Below are 17,007 nucleotides of genomic sequence, written 5' to 3' on the forward strand. Positions count from 1 at the left end.
GCATGTTTCCCCTCTGCTTTCAGAATGATAATTTGGCTTCTTAGTATCCTCTGTGGGTATCTGTGTGTTCTGAATATTATCACTGTCAAATGACTTATTGCTATTGATGCTTAATTTGGTCTACCTTTGGTCACTGGGTAACTCTTCACATTGGCATCGAATTCTTTTGACATTATCTGTAAGGTTCTTGCTCTGTGCAATAATGAAATACTCAGAACCCATCTTATGTATTGCATTTGGTTTGCAATAAGTGATTTCTCTAAAGAGCTCTGGTTACTAAAATTGGGTGCAGTGTAGGAGTACTACTTGTGTTTGTATTTAATAAAGAAAAAACATCATCTATAATACAGCAATACATATTTGCTTTTCATTAAATTTGTGCACATTCATGCAGAGAAAAATCTTGAGATATTTTAAACATTAAAACAAAACAAACTATCTTGTGAGAAACATAACCATGTTTTTCCTACTTTGGCTTATATTGTGAATTTACTTATAATATACCTTCCTTTGTAATTTATAAGTTCCAGGTATGGTGTATGTAAACATATCTATATGTATGTATGTGTCTATGTCTATGTTATCATCTAAATAAAAATATCCATCTGTCTACCCGTACAACACCCAAACATCCATCCACCCATTCATCCATCCATCCGTCCGTCCATCCATCCGTCCATCTATCTATCCATCCCATCAGAAACATTGGAAGTTTCTTTTTGAATAGATAGCTCGCAGCTCTTTCTTTTATGGTGACATAGCTAGAAATATTAATACTTTCTCCATCTAGAGATTATGTATATCAGACAGGATCCTGGCTTTGTGCTCTTTGGCATTTTCTGTTTGAGTGTTTGTGCTTGAGTGAAGTAGACATTAGCAATATGTAGTGCTGTAAGAATTGTGAAGGGAATCCAGAACTGGACAAATAATTCATTGTTTATCAGGCTCTGGTTGCCAGATGATCTTTGCTAACTCTATCACATTTATTTCCAACAAGCAGAGCCACTTCATGGTACTGGTGGGAGACACAGTCCAGGAAACATAAAATGTAATTTTAAGCCTGTTTTTCTCTATCCTCCTTCCTACCTCGGCCTCTATTCCCTCTAAGTTCTTACACTGCCAGTTGGATGTGTAAGAACACAGCATTCTGTTTATGAATGTGTTTCTTGTAAGCCTGTCTTACAAAATCAACTGTTCTCTTCACAGCTTGGAGAAACACATGCTGTCCCATACTGAAGAGCGCGAGTACAAGTGTGATCAGTGTCCCAAGGCGTTCAACTGGAAGTCCAATTTGATTCGCCACCAGATGTCACATGACAGCGGAAAGCACTATGAATGTGAAAACTGTGCCAAGGTACAGTGAATTTGTAGGCTACTTGGCCTCTCTCTGTCATCCTGCTCTCTCTTAATCCATCACTTGCTATGTTATATGAAAACAAGCCTTGAGAGGGGAAACTATAAATATCTTGAGAAAAGTAGGCTGAGTGTTGTATGCTAAAAGACATTAGTGAAGTGTATAAAAACACTTAGTGAGTATCCTTCTATTTTTGTAAGGGAGGAAGTGAGGCTTAATGGTGAGTTCCAGAACTAGGTGTTAGACATCCTTGGTAAATTCCTGGTTCCGCTACTGACTTGCCAGCACTGGGGTTGTTTTATGGCCTTACAGGGAATGAAAACTTTATCCAGTGCACATTACTGATTTCTTTTAATAGCAGTTTGCCAGGAAGTTGCATAAAGTTTCTGAATGCCTGTTCAGAAAGAATAGGAGACTCCTACATCTGCAGATTTTTCCATCTAAGACCTTGTATAAATCACGACTTGGGCCTAATTGAGAAGTATAAAGCCTCTGTCTTAGTGACCAGTGCTGAATAATACAACCGTGCTCCATTTAAACTACAACTGTGATTGTGTTTTATGTTTTCCAATTAACTCAAAAATATCCTGGGCATCATTAAAGTTGATTTCTGTCTCCAAAAATTGTTAATAGCATTGAATATCTTTTTCTTATGCAAGTGGAAATTGTGACATTTGAAATTCATCTTTAGGAATGCTTTCTTCCCAGATGTGTTAGGGGGGCTTTTTCATTTTTTATTAATACAGTATTTTAAAAATAAGTTTTAGTTTGCTGGTAACTTACTGAAATGCCTTGGTGGAATTCAGTCCCCTAGGAAAAATAGATTTTGGTGCTTTAGTCCATATCTTCCACATTTTGCCTCCAATGATACTTATTCATTAAAAAGTGAAGAGAACAGAAACCGAGTTTTAATAATAGTATGATCAGCGTTTCATTATTTGACTCAAATCACTGTAAATGGGATGCAGTGAGGCTTACATATGGCCTGATTACAATGTTCCTTTTTTTTTCTTTTCTGTCAATGGGATCAGGAATACCAACTGACACTCTCTGTGAGGCATTCAGGGCTGGTTAATTGTCAGTTCTTACCACAATGGAGATTACACTTTGGAAATCTGATATTATTTATTTCTTCTTGTTCTTGAATGGAGAGAGGACAAATAAATAAACCAAAACTCCTTCTTGAACCATCCGTGGTGTTCTTGATTGTGTCTTTGAACTAAGTTTCTGGATTAATCAGTACTCATTTCCTAGCAGGTGTTCACGGACCCTAGCAACCTACAGCGGCACATTCGCTCTCAGCATGTTGGTGCCCGGGCCCATGCTTGCCCTGAGTGTGGTAAAACGTTTGCCACGTCATCAGGCCTCAAACAACACAAGCACATCCACAGCAGTGTGAAGCCCTTTATCTGTAAGTTTTTGTGTGTTTTTGTTTTTAACACTCCCAGCTGCCTTCCTGCATCTGTCTTTCCTCCAAAAGGCACTGTGGGCAGGAAAGTGGCCACACATGGCCAATAGGGGCAGGGAGGAGGGGGTGGGGGTTGCTAGAATAGCTGTTTATGGTCCAATATAGTAGGGTTATTTTCTCTCTCCCAAGAAAATCCTTTTTTTTTTTTTTTAAATAACCAGATCCATGGTATTTTGTCTATAATCCCTGGGGTGTTTTTCTTTTAGATGAAATCAATAACAGGTAAAGAGAAGAGAAGTTGTTAAATAATGAAAGGGAAGGCTCCCTGGGTTGTAAGATTTAATCGAGACAACCAGATTCGTCTCACACTGTAAATGTTCATGGCTTTGTAAAGACAACAAATAACAGATATCACTCACCGAGATGAAGTGATTAGAAACCTGTTTGGGATCAGAAAGCACTGGAAGAACCCCACCTGGCAAGTCGGCTTAGGACTGCGTGTATGGTCTGGGTGTATGTGTGCTGAGAGATGGAGTCAAACTTTCTTTAATCTACCCATTGTTGCCACACACGGACTGCAGATCAAAGTTCCCTGTGACATGGAAAGAGAACGTTTTCCCATTGATGCCGGACAAGCTGCCTCTCCTACCCTTGCACTAAAGCAGTGTTCTTTCTGACCCCCACTTCTTAAAGCATCTCGGCACAGATCACTTTCAGACATTTCAAGTCAAGTCAAACTTGGCCCTCATTTGCTTCTTCAAACTCTCTCCTGTTCTCCAAGTTATACAGAAATGTTTCATAAAGAAAATCTGCTTTTCTTTGTTCATCTAACCAGCAACTCTAGGCTTTCTTTTCCCCTTGCTCAGTTAGGTGTATTCATACAGGAACTCATTGTGTTGTGCTATAAGCTTCAACACTGATTTTGGATGTAGATATGAATAGGAATCTATTGAATCCTGCTTGGTACTTGGCAATACCCCTGATTTGGAAGCTCCTTGAAAAAGGTTTTCTGAAAAATGCTAATGTTTTGCAGTAGGTATATGAAACCTACCATAGGACCTGGTAGAAGAAAAGCTAATTTTCAGTGCCAATATGGAGATGTCAGAGATGAACTCTGTCCAATCTTTGCCCTGACGCACAGTCTTCTTTTGTGTTTCCAAGTATCAAGAGAGATTTTCTTTCTGTTTCCAGCACATACCAGAATTCTGTTTTGTGCAGCTATTTTGTTCCCTGGGTGGAGTGAAGTGGACTAGAAGACAAAGAAAAGGGTGCTCCAGTCTCTCTGGGGAAAGCTTTGTTGAATTGGTGGGAAATAAAATACACAGAACATTTAGACTTGCCTCAAAAAGGCAGTCATGATGCCAGGCCGTTGAATTCCCCGAACATTTAAAGGGCTAGAGATATACACTATCAAATGGTTCATTTATTTCTGACTCTTCAGAAATAAATGTTGGTAAGTCTTCCGATATTTTGGTCAGAAAAAAAAGAGGAGAATAGATTATGAGGAATTCCGTTCACCCACTTTAATTCATTATGCTTAGAAGCTAGACTACATTCTATCTTTGGAGTCTCTGAGCGCTGCAGTTATAATTCAGTGTTGAATTCAAGGGTTTTACTTTCACTCACTATAGGTTGTTGTCCCTTCCCATTCATATGGCATAAAGTGTTCCCCACGTATGCATTTTTAGTCATTATTGGTAAATTTAAATAGCAGATGGCATTCCTCAAACATAATATCTGACAAGAACTATGGCATAATTATAAATAATAGATGTGTCTTTTCTGAACAAAAGAGTTTAAAGATCAGGAGTTGGTGTAGAGGGCTGGAGGAGAGGAGGTTCGCCTAGAGTTGATATTTATTTCTCAGCAGAAGGCCACCTACCATGACTCACCCCCACTGCTGTGTTTATGGCAACTGTCTCTTATTACAGTGTGCCAAAGAGCTTGAGCCCAGAGAAACCAGTGCAAAGGAGCCTCCAGCCTCCCAAATAGAAACCACATGCTCTAATAGACTGAATATATTCAAAATACTTCTTAATTTGTTTAATAAGTAGAAAAACGCCACGTTAACTGCTGGCTAATTCCTTATTACTGAGGTAATTATAGCCGAGCATAGACTTCAATATCAATTGAACCAGAGTAACCTAGAGGCCTGGTGGCTTATGGTATCCCAGGCCGAGCCTTTCAGTGCTGAAAACCCTATGGTCTTCAGACTAGGCACACATGCTAGACCAAAAGTCCCACCAGGAAAGTGAAGTGCACTGGCTGTTACTCCAATACAGAGCAAAACTGGGGTTTCTTAAGACCAACCAGCTATAAGAAGAAAGAATAGAAAGCAGCATTTCCATGCCCCCCAAATTGCACACCTTTCAAAAACTCACACATTGGTTGAATACTCATCTAGGCATTTTCTCAGCACCCAGAGGAGAGATGTTGTATAGTGCATGTGGTGAGTGCATTAATATAATTTCAACAATGTTTCTTCATTTCCTAGTCCTTGTTGATGCTCATAACTGAATTAATATAATCTAGTAAAGTCTGATCTTCTAGCCCTCGATCATGTGATTTGTGTGTGTTATCCAATAATCTAAGTACTCTACATATGTATGGCATATGGAAAAACAGTATGTAATTTTAAAAACAGACTTTGGCTCATGTATTCTAGTAGGATTATTTGAATAGAAATCACCTAGCTCTTCCCTTCCCATTACCATGAAATTTACAGTGTCCCATTTGTGAAGGCAGCTTTAATAATAACAAGTACATTTGTATTTTCTGTTTGAGTATTTGTGAAATAATACATTTTTTGTCGGGGTTTGACTGAAGTCTATAAAATCGTATTTGCATGAGTTTCACAAACTTCTTCTTGCCTTGCCTTTGGTGCCTGTTATGCACTGAAAGGCATCATATGAAAGCAATCAACGTTGTCTTCTGTCTTCAGTTTAATTTCTTAAAATCAATTTGTTTCGCAATTACCAGCAAGGTGTATCATATTTCTGCATATATTAAACATACACAGAAGCATTCAAATAAGCTTACACAGAAAGTAACTCATCCCCAGCAAAGTGAAACAAAAAGTAAAATGCTTAGAGAACTAATATCTAATCCTGAGGCACTGTAAAATGGCTATTACTTTGAAAAGGGGTGCTCTCAAGTGTCCTCAGCTCTGCTCTGCAGCTATACTCAGTTCTATTGGCATATGTGTGAGGCACAGGCAGTCTACTGTATTGGCAAATTCTTAGTGAAGGACATTTCATTGCCTCGCCCACTGCCATGTCCTTTCTGGATCAGAGCATTCCCCAGAATTCTGCCTGCTTCCCATAACTGGCCATCACAGGGAGAAGTCAAGCCCTGAGATAAGCAAGGAAGATAGGACAAGAAGGGGACATAGTTCCCAAGGACGGGGGTTTCATAAATGCAGGAAGGTTAGCACAGCCTCTGGTGTGAGCGGAAGTCAGGGGACGTGATCATAGTTCATGGGAACCAGCCATGCAGGATGGGCTACATTCAATTGAGCTTCCTTTGGAGGCTTAAAATAGAGCCATTGTAAATTATGTCAGTCTTTCTCAAATCATGAAAATGATTGTTACAGAAAAGTCTCAGAATATACAATGTGCATTGTTGTGTGGCTTTGATGTGTGAATGATGAGAGCGCATGATACAACACCACTTAGATCACGGCAGAGAAGGCACTGGCCTTTCCCCACTATGAGGGGTAAGAAAGGTGAAATGTTGGGCCGAGGGAAAGGCAGAGTTTGATTTGCTGTGTCCAAATCAGAAAACTATGAAGTGGTATAAAATTCTAAAGGACTACCGGGGGGCGGGGGGATGTTTCTTACTTTAATGGAAGACTTTTGAATTTTAAGACTCTATTAGTGAGGTAACAGGGTGGGGGAGGCAGTGCATGGTGGAATTTGACTATTCCGCACGTATTTGACCATACCTATACTATGCGAAGCCTCACGCAATGGGATACGAAATATCTGTGCTGCTTTCAGACATTGGTCAGGCTGGTGCCTCACTTTGAGATCTCATGAAGAGGGGCGTAGTGGGTTTGGAGCACGCAGATACGTACCTCCCACTTGTGCAGTTCTTTTGGGGGTGAACCAGTTGTGATACTTGCTAAATTCAGAAGCAATTGCCATAAAGCCTGAGATTCTTTTCTGTTGTTTGTACACAGGTGAGGTCTGCCATAAATCCTATACTCAGTTTTCAAACCTTTGTCGTCATAAGCGCATGCATGCTGATTGCAGAACCCAAATCAAGTGCAAAGACTGTGGACAAATGTTCAGCACTACGTCTTCCTTAAATAAACACAGGAGGTTTTGTGAGGGCAAGAACCATTTTGCGGCAGGTGGATTCTTTGGCCAAAGCATTTCACTTCCTGGAAACCCAGCTATGGATAAAACGTCCATGGTTAATATGAGTCATGCCAACCCGGGCCTTGCTGACTATTTTGGCGCCAATAGACATCCTGCTGGTCTTACCTTTCCAACAGCTCCTGGATTTTCTTTTAGCTTCCCTGGTCTGTTTCCTTCCGGGTTGTACCACAGGCCTCCTTTGATACCTGCTAGCTCTCCTGTTAAAGCACTATCAAGTACTGAACAGTCAAACAAGAGTCAAAGTCCCCTCATGACACTACCAGCTACACAAGATATTTTGAAGGCACTCTCTAAACACCCACCTGTAGGGGACAATGAGCCAGTGGCGCTGCAGCCCGAGGGGTCCTCTGAAGAGGGACCCCTTGAGAAAATCAGTGACCAGTCAGAGAGTAGTGACCTTGATGATGTCAGTACGCCAAGTGGCAGTGACCTGGAGACAACCTCGGGCTCTGATCTGGAAAGTGACCTTGAAAGTGATAAAGAGAAATGTAAAGAAAATGGTAAAATGTTCAAAGACAAAGGAAGCCCTCTTCAGAATCTGGCTTCAATAAATAATAAGAAAGAATACAGCAATCATTCCATTTTCTCACCATCTTTAGAGGAGCACACAGCGGTGTCAGGAGCTGTGAATGATTCTATAAAGGCTATTGCTTCTATTGCTGAAAAATACTTTGGTTCCACAGGACTGGTGGGGCTGCAAGACAAAAAAGTTGGAGCTTTACCTTACCCTTCCATGTTTCCCCTCCCATTTTTTCCAGCATTCTCCCAATCCATGTACCCATTTCCTGATAGAGACTTGAGATCGTTACCTTTGAAAATGGAACCCCCATCACCAAATGAAGTAAAGAAACTTCCGAAGGGAGTCTCTGAATCCCCCTTTGATCTCACCACTAAGCGCAAAGATGAGAAGCCCTTGACTCAAGTCCCCTCCAAGCCTCCGGCCACACCAGCCACCAGCCAGGACCAGCCCCTGGATCTGAGCATGGGCACTAGGAGTAGAGCCAGTGGGACCAAGCTGAGCGAGCCCCGGAAGAACCACGTATTTGGGGAAAAGAAGGGAAGTCACTCCGAAGCCAGACCATCCGCAGATAGCTCCTTACAGCATGCAAGGCCCACTCCCTTCTTTATGGACCCCATCTACAGGTAAGAGTGGAGGGAGATGAGGAAATACGAACCGACGTCCAGAAGGGAGATTTTGGATGATAAACCAATGGCCTTCTTAGGATCTTTAACTATGATCACAAAACAGAGAATGGCGTTGTTGGAGCGGCCAATTGGCTTTCTTGTTCAGAAAGTTGGCTCGTTAGTTTTGGACTTATTTCTTTGGATGTGTCTAAACTTGGGGGTTTGGAGTAGGCCCATAGAATTTTTTCCCCTTGACAATAATTTTCTTTTTAAACACTTTCTTTGGGAGTGGAAAATAGGGGAAGGTTGTATTTAAAGCAAATTGTCAACTGGCAGAAGAATGAGGCTCCTGAAGGATTAGTGCAGATATTTGTGGGTGCGTAAGTGGGTCAGGTTATTTAGAATAAGATAAGACAGACAACAGCAAAATCCTTCATTAGCTCAACTCCACTTCCTTAATACATATTTCTCATGCTTCTAAATAAATCTCCTACAAGCCCCAACTAAATGAAACATTAGTCACAGAGAAGTTTTGTATATAATGTGAGTGGCTTGAAAAAAAACCATGTCTTTATTGAATGCATTTATTTGTCCAACTTGTTATATCCAAACATTCTTTTTTTTTAGATATTTTTACTTTCTTAAAGGAGTTGTCACTCACCAAAACAGTTTATGAACACAGTGCTTCTTGATCAGTGTCACCCCTTTCAATGTTCTCATTCACCCCTTCCAATGCACCCCTTCCTTTACTTTATTTCAGGTTTTGTATTGGATTCTTTGGGTAGATCATGTATCTTTCCTAAAGAAATTCAATATAAAGCCATTCAAAGTGATATAGTTCTTAAATTCTGGCTTTCTTTAAAAATATATTGCTAGCAATAATTATGTTTATTACATTTCATAACTATGATAAGCATTGTCAGTTTACTTTCTCGTTCACATTATGCATGTTGTCAAGTCACCACCCAAAGGGATCATTTAAAACAAATATTGTATTGTTGTCGTTGAACTTATTTAAGATGGGATTATTATTATTTTTTGGTCAGTCGTGGGGCTTGAACTCTGGGTCTGAACCTTGGGCCTGGGTGCTGTCCCTGAGCTCATCAGCTCAAGTGAGTCCTCTACTACTTGAGCAACAGTGCCATTTCTGGTTTTCTGGTGGTTAATTTGGAGATAAGAGTGTCATGGACTTTCCTCCCCAGGCTCCCTTTCAACAGCAATCCTCAGATCTCAGCGTCCTGAGTAGCTAGGATTACAGGCATGAGCCACTGGTACCTGGCTTAAGATGGAAGTATTTTTACACTTGATTTTTAAAGAAAAATTTGAGGCTATTCTTTGATTCGTGACACTGACACATGTACTAGAGAAGGTCTTTTTCACTTCAACCTTCTCTAGTGCACTAGTAGAGATCATTATTATGTGAAAAGCTGTCTTCAAGTCAGTATGACAAGAGAAATCAACGAGGACGATACACAGGGTGCAGTTGGTGGTGGCAGAGGCTGTAATCCTGGCACTCAGTGGGTCTCCTGCCCTTGTTGGGAGCATCGGCCTGTTTTCAGCTTCTCTTCAGGGAGATGGATTCTTGTGCCTTTTTAACCTGGGCTGGACTAGAACTACCATCTTCCCAATACTCAGCCTCCATGAAGCTTAAGATGACAGGCATCTGCTACTATCCCCGGCTATGGCTTGAGAAGGTCTGATAAGCTTTGCTGTCTAGTTTGGCCTTGAGCTGAAATCTTTTTTTCAGCTTCCCAAGTAGCTAGGATTAGAGGAAAGGCCAATGGCACCTACATTCAATAATTATATCCTAATTCTTACCACTTTCCTATCACTAGAGAAGGAAAAAGAAGAGAAAACAGATTTTCTCTAATGTTTATGGAGATCATATGTCAAATTTCCAGTAAGGTCATATTTTCAAGGCAGTGACATTTCTCAGTCCTTTGTGAAGAGAAATTTTCAGACTTTTTAATGTAACTTCCCAATAGTAATAAGGTTTCCAGTTCCTACACATAGCCACTGGACTTGTCCCCATAACCTCCTGACCTTCCTCTTCCTCTTCCTCATCTTCTGTCTGGTATTTCAATCTCCCGCAAGGCCTAAAAGCTTGTCATTGAACAAATTCATGATAGTTCCAGATTTTAGTGCAAGACCTAGCTTGATACCTTGGCCTTTCCATGTCCTAGACATTCTTTTATTCACCAATGAAATAGATCTAATACCAATTATTTAATAAGTGAAATTGTCTATGTAATACATAGCATATATGAGATTTCTAGAACTGGTAGATTTTCAATCTGTTTCAGTCCTCTTTTTTAAAAAGCATATGTATTCAACAGTTTTTTTTTTAAGACATTCGTAGTTAGTAAAAGAAATAAATTTATTCATGACACCATTGTTCTATGTATTTAACTGAAAATAGAATACCAAGCATTTCTAAAACACAAGAGATTTACAGGTAAGTTTTACATGTACGTTTATTTATATTAATATTTATAGATATGTTTTATATGCATATTCAGTATTTAGATATTCATCCAAAAATTTCTCTCTATGATTATCTGTCTATCTATCTATCTATCTATCTATCTATCTATCTATCTATCTATCTATCTATCTATCTATCTATCTGTCTGTCTATCTATCTGAGTTCATTTGAAGAAGTGGCCAGCAGAATTGCTAGTTATTGGAAATGTTCTTATTTTTATTGTTGTTGATATTGTTTGCAGGTTCTGGGGCTTGACCTCAGGAACTGGGTGCTGCCCTTAGGTTTTACACTCAATGCTAGCCCTCTGCTACTTCAGCCACAGTTCCACTTTGGGCTTTTTTGGTGGTTAATTGGAGATAAGAGCCTCATGGACTTTCTTACCTACATTCACAGATCTCAGCCCCCTGAGTAGCTAGGATTACAGTTGTGAACCACTGGCACCTGACTGAAACTCCCCTTTGACTACTGGCACATTTAGAAGGAATAGAATGAATAGTTGAAGTAACACCTTCTTGGTAGAAAATAGCGTTAATTTTCAGTAATCATGATTTCAAAATCATACAGCATTCTTCCATTGGGAATGGAAAAGTACTAAATTTGTGACAAATACCTCTAATTTAGTGGTTCCTAGTTTACTGTATTTCCTCATTCTTACTACTATGATTGAGAAGGATTTTTCCATCATAAATAAGACTCTGTCTTTGAGCACCTAGAATTCCCTCAAGTGTTCTTCAAGAACAGAACAGATGCCTTTCTGTTTGTACTCATGTGCATCCAGTAACCTACCATTTGTTTTGCTGTTTTAAATGTCAGTGACTCTGTAGCAATTGACATATGAAACTGATTTACCTCCAAAATCTAATTTTGACCTTTCAGAGTAGAGAAAAGAAAATTAACTGACCCACTTGAAGCTTTAAAAGAGAAATACTTGAGACCTTCTCCAGGATTCTTGTTCCACCCACAAGTAAGTATTTTGAATTTGAGATTTCAAGCTTGTAAACTAACTTGTTGATCCTGAAAAGCAGGTGCAATTAAATGAAAGAAATCTTGAGAACACTAGGATTTCCTATGACGCCTCAGTGGAAGAACACAGGAAATTCTAGCAGAATGAAAACCCAAGCTCCTTAAAGGAAAAAAAAGTAATGGATATATGTGTATACACATAACATGATTTGGGTGTTAAATCATTGTCTGCTCTTAGGTACTTATTGAGCCAAAGTGCATTTTGGAATAAGCAGAACAGAGCTAAGGAAATAAATATTGAAGTTGTCTTTTGTGTTTAAACATTGCGGATGCTAAGATACAGATCGTATTGTGGCTCGTCCCAAACTCTCAGAGGTCATTCCTGTTCCTTTAGTACTTAGATAAAAACAGGAAATGAGTCCACCTGACGAACTGTGACCATAGAGGGTGAAAGAATTCATCTAGAGACCACTGGGCATTCCAACGAAGTTCTGTAATTGCACAAACATTCGCCACAATACACAGAGCCATTTGCTGAATAGAGTCCTGCCCATTCATTGCAATATATACAGTTTCTTATTACAAGGAGAATACAAGGATCATCTAGTTGGTTCATCTTTATGTCTCTGCACATCTGCTTAGTTGTTTTAAGCTGGTTTATATGTCAATCCACCTCTGAAGAATTGTATTCAGAGTACAAAGATATAAACATCTTGAATCTGGTTTCTTAACTTACATTTAATTTGTTTTGTTTTATTTAAAAGGTAAAAACTCTAATCTTTATGCCTAGCAAAGTTTTTATGAAAATGGCTGAAAAATAGTTACTTTTAAAATGATGATTCTCTAATAAAATTAGTAAAAAATATATTAGCTAGTTAAAATAAACTCATCGTGGGATATTATATTATTCCTCTCTGTTACATTTTCTTTATTTTTTTCTACTACTTTCCCAAACTACTTTCAACTGCTTCCTTGAATAAGAGTCTGGGAGTTGAAATAAAAAGTCTTGAGTTTGTTAGATAACTCTCTTGGTTCTCAAACAATTCTTATTCTAATTCAGATTGAGAAAAATATGATTTAATGATTTAGGACCATTCCAGCATTATCTTTATATAGGAAACCTTAAAAATGGTATCACTTATATAATTTTTATTCAGAAAGCAACCAAGTTCAAAAAATGGGAAAACATTTATAATTAAATGCCTTTATATTTAGACTGATCTGTTACTTGTAAGAATCACAAGCTAATAAAGCTGATTGCTGTTTTGTCTGAGATATTGTACAACTGTACATGGCTTGGTATTTTTAATTTAATGATAAACATATTTGTGGGGATACATACAATATTATTTATTTTTAGTAATGTGAATTTTTATTGATTTTTGATACCCACAAAGCCTGCTTCTGACATATAAGAGATGGCATAGTTTTTATTCTTAAGTAGCTGTACAAAGATACAATTCCCTACATCAGGTTATAGCACGGTACACCTTGATCAATGTCACCCTTCCCATCCCATCCCAACAATAGTTATGTACATTAAATTATAATCATCAAATCATTTAAATGTTTTGGTAGCCTTGAGAATCCAGTAATCAATGACTTGAAGAGTTGGGTGTGGCAAATATGCAGTATAATGGAAACAAAACTGCATTTGGGATTCAGCGTCATTGAGCAATTTAATCTATCTGGCTTTTACTTTGCTTATTTGTCAAGTGAGAAAATTGACCCCCATCCATTCTGAAATTCAGAGAGTTCTAGCTGATCAGAGCAAAGTCACTGGTTCATGAGAGAAAACATGCTGTTTTTAGCATTCCTAAAGTTATTCCTAAAGTTAAGCTCTGGTGTGTGTCCAGGGCTCTTTCCTTCTTCTCTCCCTCTCCCCCATGTCTGCGGGAGCACCACGGCAGTATGATTCCTTCCTCCTAAGAATGTGGGGTCTTGGTGTATGGAACCATCTGTCCATGCATGGTATTATCAGAGCCAGACCCAAAAGGATCATCAAAATATGTATCCCCTAGTGTGTCACAATACCCATCAATCAAATGAACCTGCCCTCACAGATCAGGGCACTGGGGCCCTTACGCTACCCACTATTCTGTTTGCTGGATATGTGAGGTATCTGAGAGGTGTCTGGAGAATAGATAAGGAAAGGAGGGAGGACTTTCAGAGTGCCCAGCGCAGAGGTGATTTACCAACTGTTACAGAAATGCACCATGACTTCGATAGTCTTGATGGCTAATTTTGTGTACGATGCTGCAATTTTCTGGGATACGGGAGGCTTGGCTTTGCCTCTAAGGATTGCAGGACCAGTCTGTCCTTTCAGAAAATCACTTCTAGTGTTCCAAAGTTACAGCAGACTTTTTATTTCCTAGTGTTCCATACATTCCGTCCTAGCTTCAAGATGTACCTTAAAACAAACAAACCACCCAGCCTCAGGATTTAGGAGTTAGAAGCACACACTACTGCTAGTAATGCTGTTCACATCTCTGAGACTCCTCGAGCAGCTGAGTGGGGCAGCCCTCTCAGCCTTACCAGAGTGACAGCAGATGTCAGGCTCTACCTTCAGGACCTGCTTGGTATTGTGCTGGGCATGTAGAAACACTGAATGAGAAAGAGCTCTTACTGATGGTTCACAAGCACCCCAAAGTGAATATAAAGAATAGTAGTAAAAGGCCTTCATCCCATCCCATGCTCCCATTCTCCTTACTGTGTATTGGAAAGATGCTTTTTGCGTCATTGGCATGACCTTGCTGGGCAGCAGTAAGGTGAGACAGAGCAGGGAGCCCCAATAGAAGGGCAGGCTCCTACTCCCAAGGCTTGGCAAGATTTTCCAGCTAAAAAGATATTCAGGTAGACTATTGATTTAAAGAGTATTAGAACAAATTTCATGGCCTCTCTGGCCTTAGGGATCTTCTTCAAAATAAGAATGTCTGCCCTGTTTGTCTGGGTCATCATAGTAATAAGCAGCAGGCCACATTCTCAGTGAGCTAGGGGGAAAATACATAAGCAGTTAACTCACGCTTGGGGTACTCTCTGACAAGTCTGAGTTTTGCAATTTTCGTTCTATGTCTGCATTCTACCAGCATATCGCTTTGCACTGCTCAATCTGTAATCAGTGATAAGTGAACACATCAGTAAATACTTATTGAATTTTATTGAGGCTTATTAGATCATCTTACTGCCTTGTACAATAATATATATTAAATTTCTATCAAAATTATTTAGAAGAGACATGGACATAGGTACCAAAATTAAGAGAGAAATCCTTAGGGCCTAATTTCCTCTCATAATTCAGTTCTTGCAGGATTATGTCTGCCTTCAGGCCCCTAGTGGATTATTTAGCCTTTCATTTTGCATATAAACAAGTTTACTATAAAGGCAAAATCAGTACTATACAGGTTTTCCCTGGATATTTTAATTTGCATTGTAATTTGGGTAAAAAAGATGACTGTCATAAATAGGTAAGGTGGAAGGAATGACATTTCAGTGTAATCACAGAGTGTTCATTTTATTGATTTCTACGTTCAGTACTTTACAGCCACATTGGTAGTTTATTTGAGCTGTCCTATAAATCAGTTGGCAATTACAGCATTGAAAAAATGGCTATTATTCCTATATGACTGACTTTCTTATATGTTTAGTATTGTTTTGGGTTATTTACACATTTTCTTTTCAAAGGTTTGGTTTTTGTGTGTATCTGTAACAAAGTACATTTTCATTTTAAGTTTATGTTGTATTTCATTCATTTATATTTTTTCTCTCATACTGGTTGATTATCCTGTTACTGCATTCTAAAGCACTAGATATGTTTAGTTTCTTTCCCAAGTTGGCATCTATACAATGATAGGAAATCCTTGCCATTCATTTTCTATTTTGCTTTCAACAAGTGTTTTGTGCTGCTGTATCTCTTTCTTATTAAAGGACAACAAGCAAGATGATATCCTTATGTGTATATAATCTTTATGTTCTCTGGAAAGACTTCTAAGCCACAGAAGTATCCTCCCAGTGAATGTTAGCATAACTTTCATAAATAATTAGATCATTTTAGTTCTTTTAATTGATATATTGGTCATCTGAATTTCATATTGTCAAGAAGTAAATTTCTAAGAGCATTACCTTTTTGTCACTCTTATATGCATTTTAGTAAGTATCTTATTTTCTTAAATATTAATCTTGTAGAAATGCAACAGATTTGACTTTTTATAGGAAATAACTTAAAATTAAAGCAAAATTATTATTTTGCATTGAGTAAGAGCAAATAAAATAAAAGGATCTGCTTTGCTACAGATTGAGTAGCCATTAACTTCCTGGGAATGAAGAACACTGGTTTATACCCTTGATCCTTTATTTTCAGTATTAGAAACAGTCCAGCCATGTTATACAAATACTTAACTTTCTTTCCAAAGCTTTTACTTAAGGTATAATTACATGATAAGCCAGGTTGGTAAATTAGTATAAATGTTAATTTCTCAAAAGGGTAGATTGGAATAAAGATACCAACAAAGAAGTAATTTTTTGTTTTTGTTTCAATTTTGCTCCCAGTTCCAATTGCCTGATCAGAGAACTTGGGTAAGTTTCCTACTTATATTTTTGACTAAAGTAATGTAGCATTAAAAAGGAAACAGCTTCTAAGTTGCTGAGGAATTCTGAGCCCCTTTCTGTTAAATGATGCAGCTACTCAGAGAATTTCCCCGTTTCATTAAGTCGCTGGATAGAGTTTTTAAATACAATTGAGCAATGAGTGAGATTTACAGTATTTGACAAATCTGACCCATTTCACATAATTCTACTTAGATATTAATTACGGACACCTGGGAGCTTGTCATCAGTGGTGGTTTTGAAATGGGTCCGCAAGTGGATATGACCATTGTTTGGAGGACAACATGTTAAAGATACTTTTGATCAAGTCTAACACAAGATAAAACTGGAACTTATTTATAGACATAGGACAACTTTAGAATTCTCACCTACCAGGCAGAAATTGAGAATAAATGGTTAAGGATCGTTATCTACTTAGTGAGTGGATTTTTTTTTTTCTGGGTGTGGGGAGGATTGTATCACACTCTCAATTTTCAGTCATTAGAAATAAAGCCAGTTTCAATGAATGATATAAAGGGAGAGACATTTCTCTTTTTATTGAGGAAGACATTTAATATATTTTAAAAACCCTGCTTATTTAAATTTCACCTTTAAATACAATTCGGTCAATTGAAGTAACATTATTTTAAAACTTCCTCTAAGGATGTATGTGTTTACTTCTTCAATCAAAATTACCCTTGTTTCTGAA

At 38.4% G+C, this 17,007-nt stretch overlaps 1 protein-coding gene across 11 annotated transcripts in view; it reads left to right on the forward strand.

Annotated features, from left to right (window-relative positions):
• The window catches only part of Mecom (MDS1 and EVI1 complex locus), a 585,804-nt gene that overhangs the window by 546,621 nt on the left and 22,176 nt on the right, over nucleotides 1-17,007 (forward strand). For 6 of the 11 annotated variants that reach the window (XM_069991931.1, XM_069991926.1, XM_069991930.1 and 3 more), the window contains 5 exons: nucleotides 1,207-1,354; nucleotides 2,609-2,765; nucleotides 6,943-8,287; nucleotides 11,631-11,718; nucleotides 16,263-16,289. In XM_069991931.1, coding sequence (XP_069848032.1) covers nucleotides 1,207-1,354; nucleotides 2,609-2,765; nucleotides 6,943-8,287; nucleotides 11,631-11,718; nucleotides 16,263-16,289 — 1,765 coding nt within the window. The remainder of the gene's footprint in view (nucleotides 1-1,206; nucleotides 1,355-2,608; nucleotides 2,766-6,942; nucleotides 8,288-11,630; nucleotides 11,719-16,262; nucleotides 16,290-17,007) is intronic. The other 5 variants (XM_069991927.1, XM_069991935.1, XM_069991928.1 and 2 more) reach the window with 5 other exon arrangements.

This window comes from Dipodomys merriami, unplaced genomic scaffold, assembly GCF_024711535.1.
Source record: "Dipodomys merriami isolate MVZ:Mamm:240054 unplaced genomic scaffold, mDipMer1.0.p SCAF_40, whole genome shotgun sequence".
NCBI classification, from domain to species: domain Eukaryota; kingdom Metazoa; phylum Chordata; class Mammalia; order Rodentia; family Heteromyidae; genus Dipodomys; species Dipodomys merriami.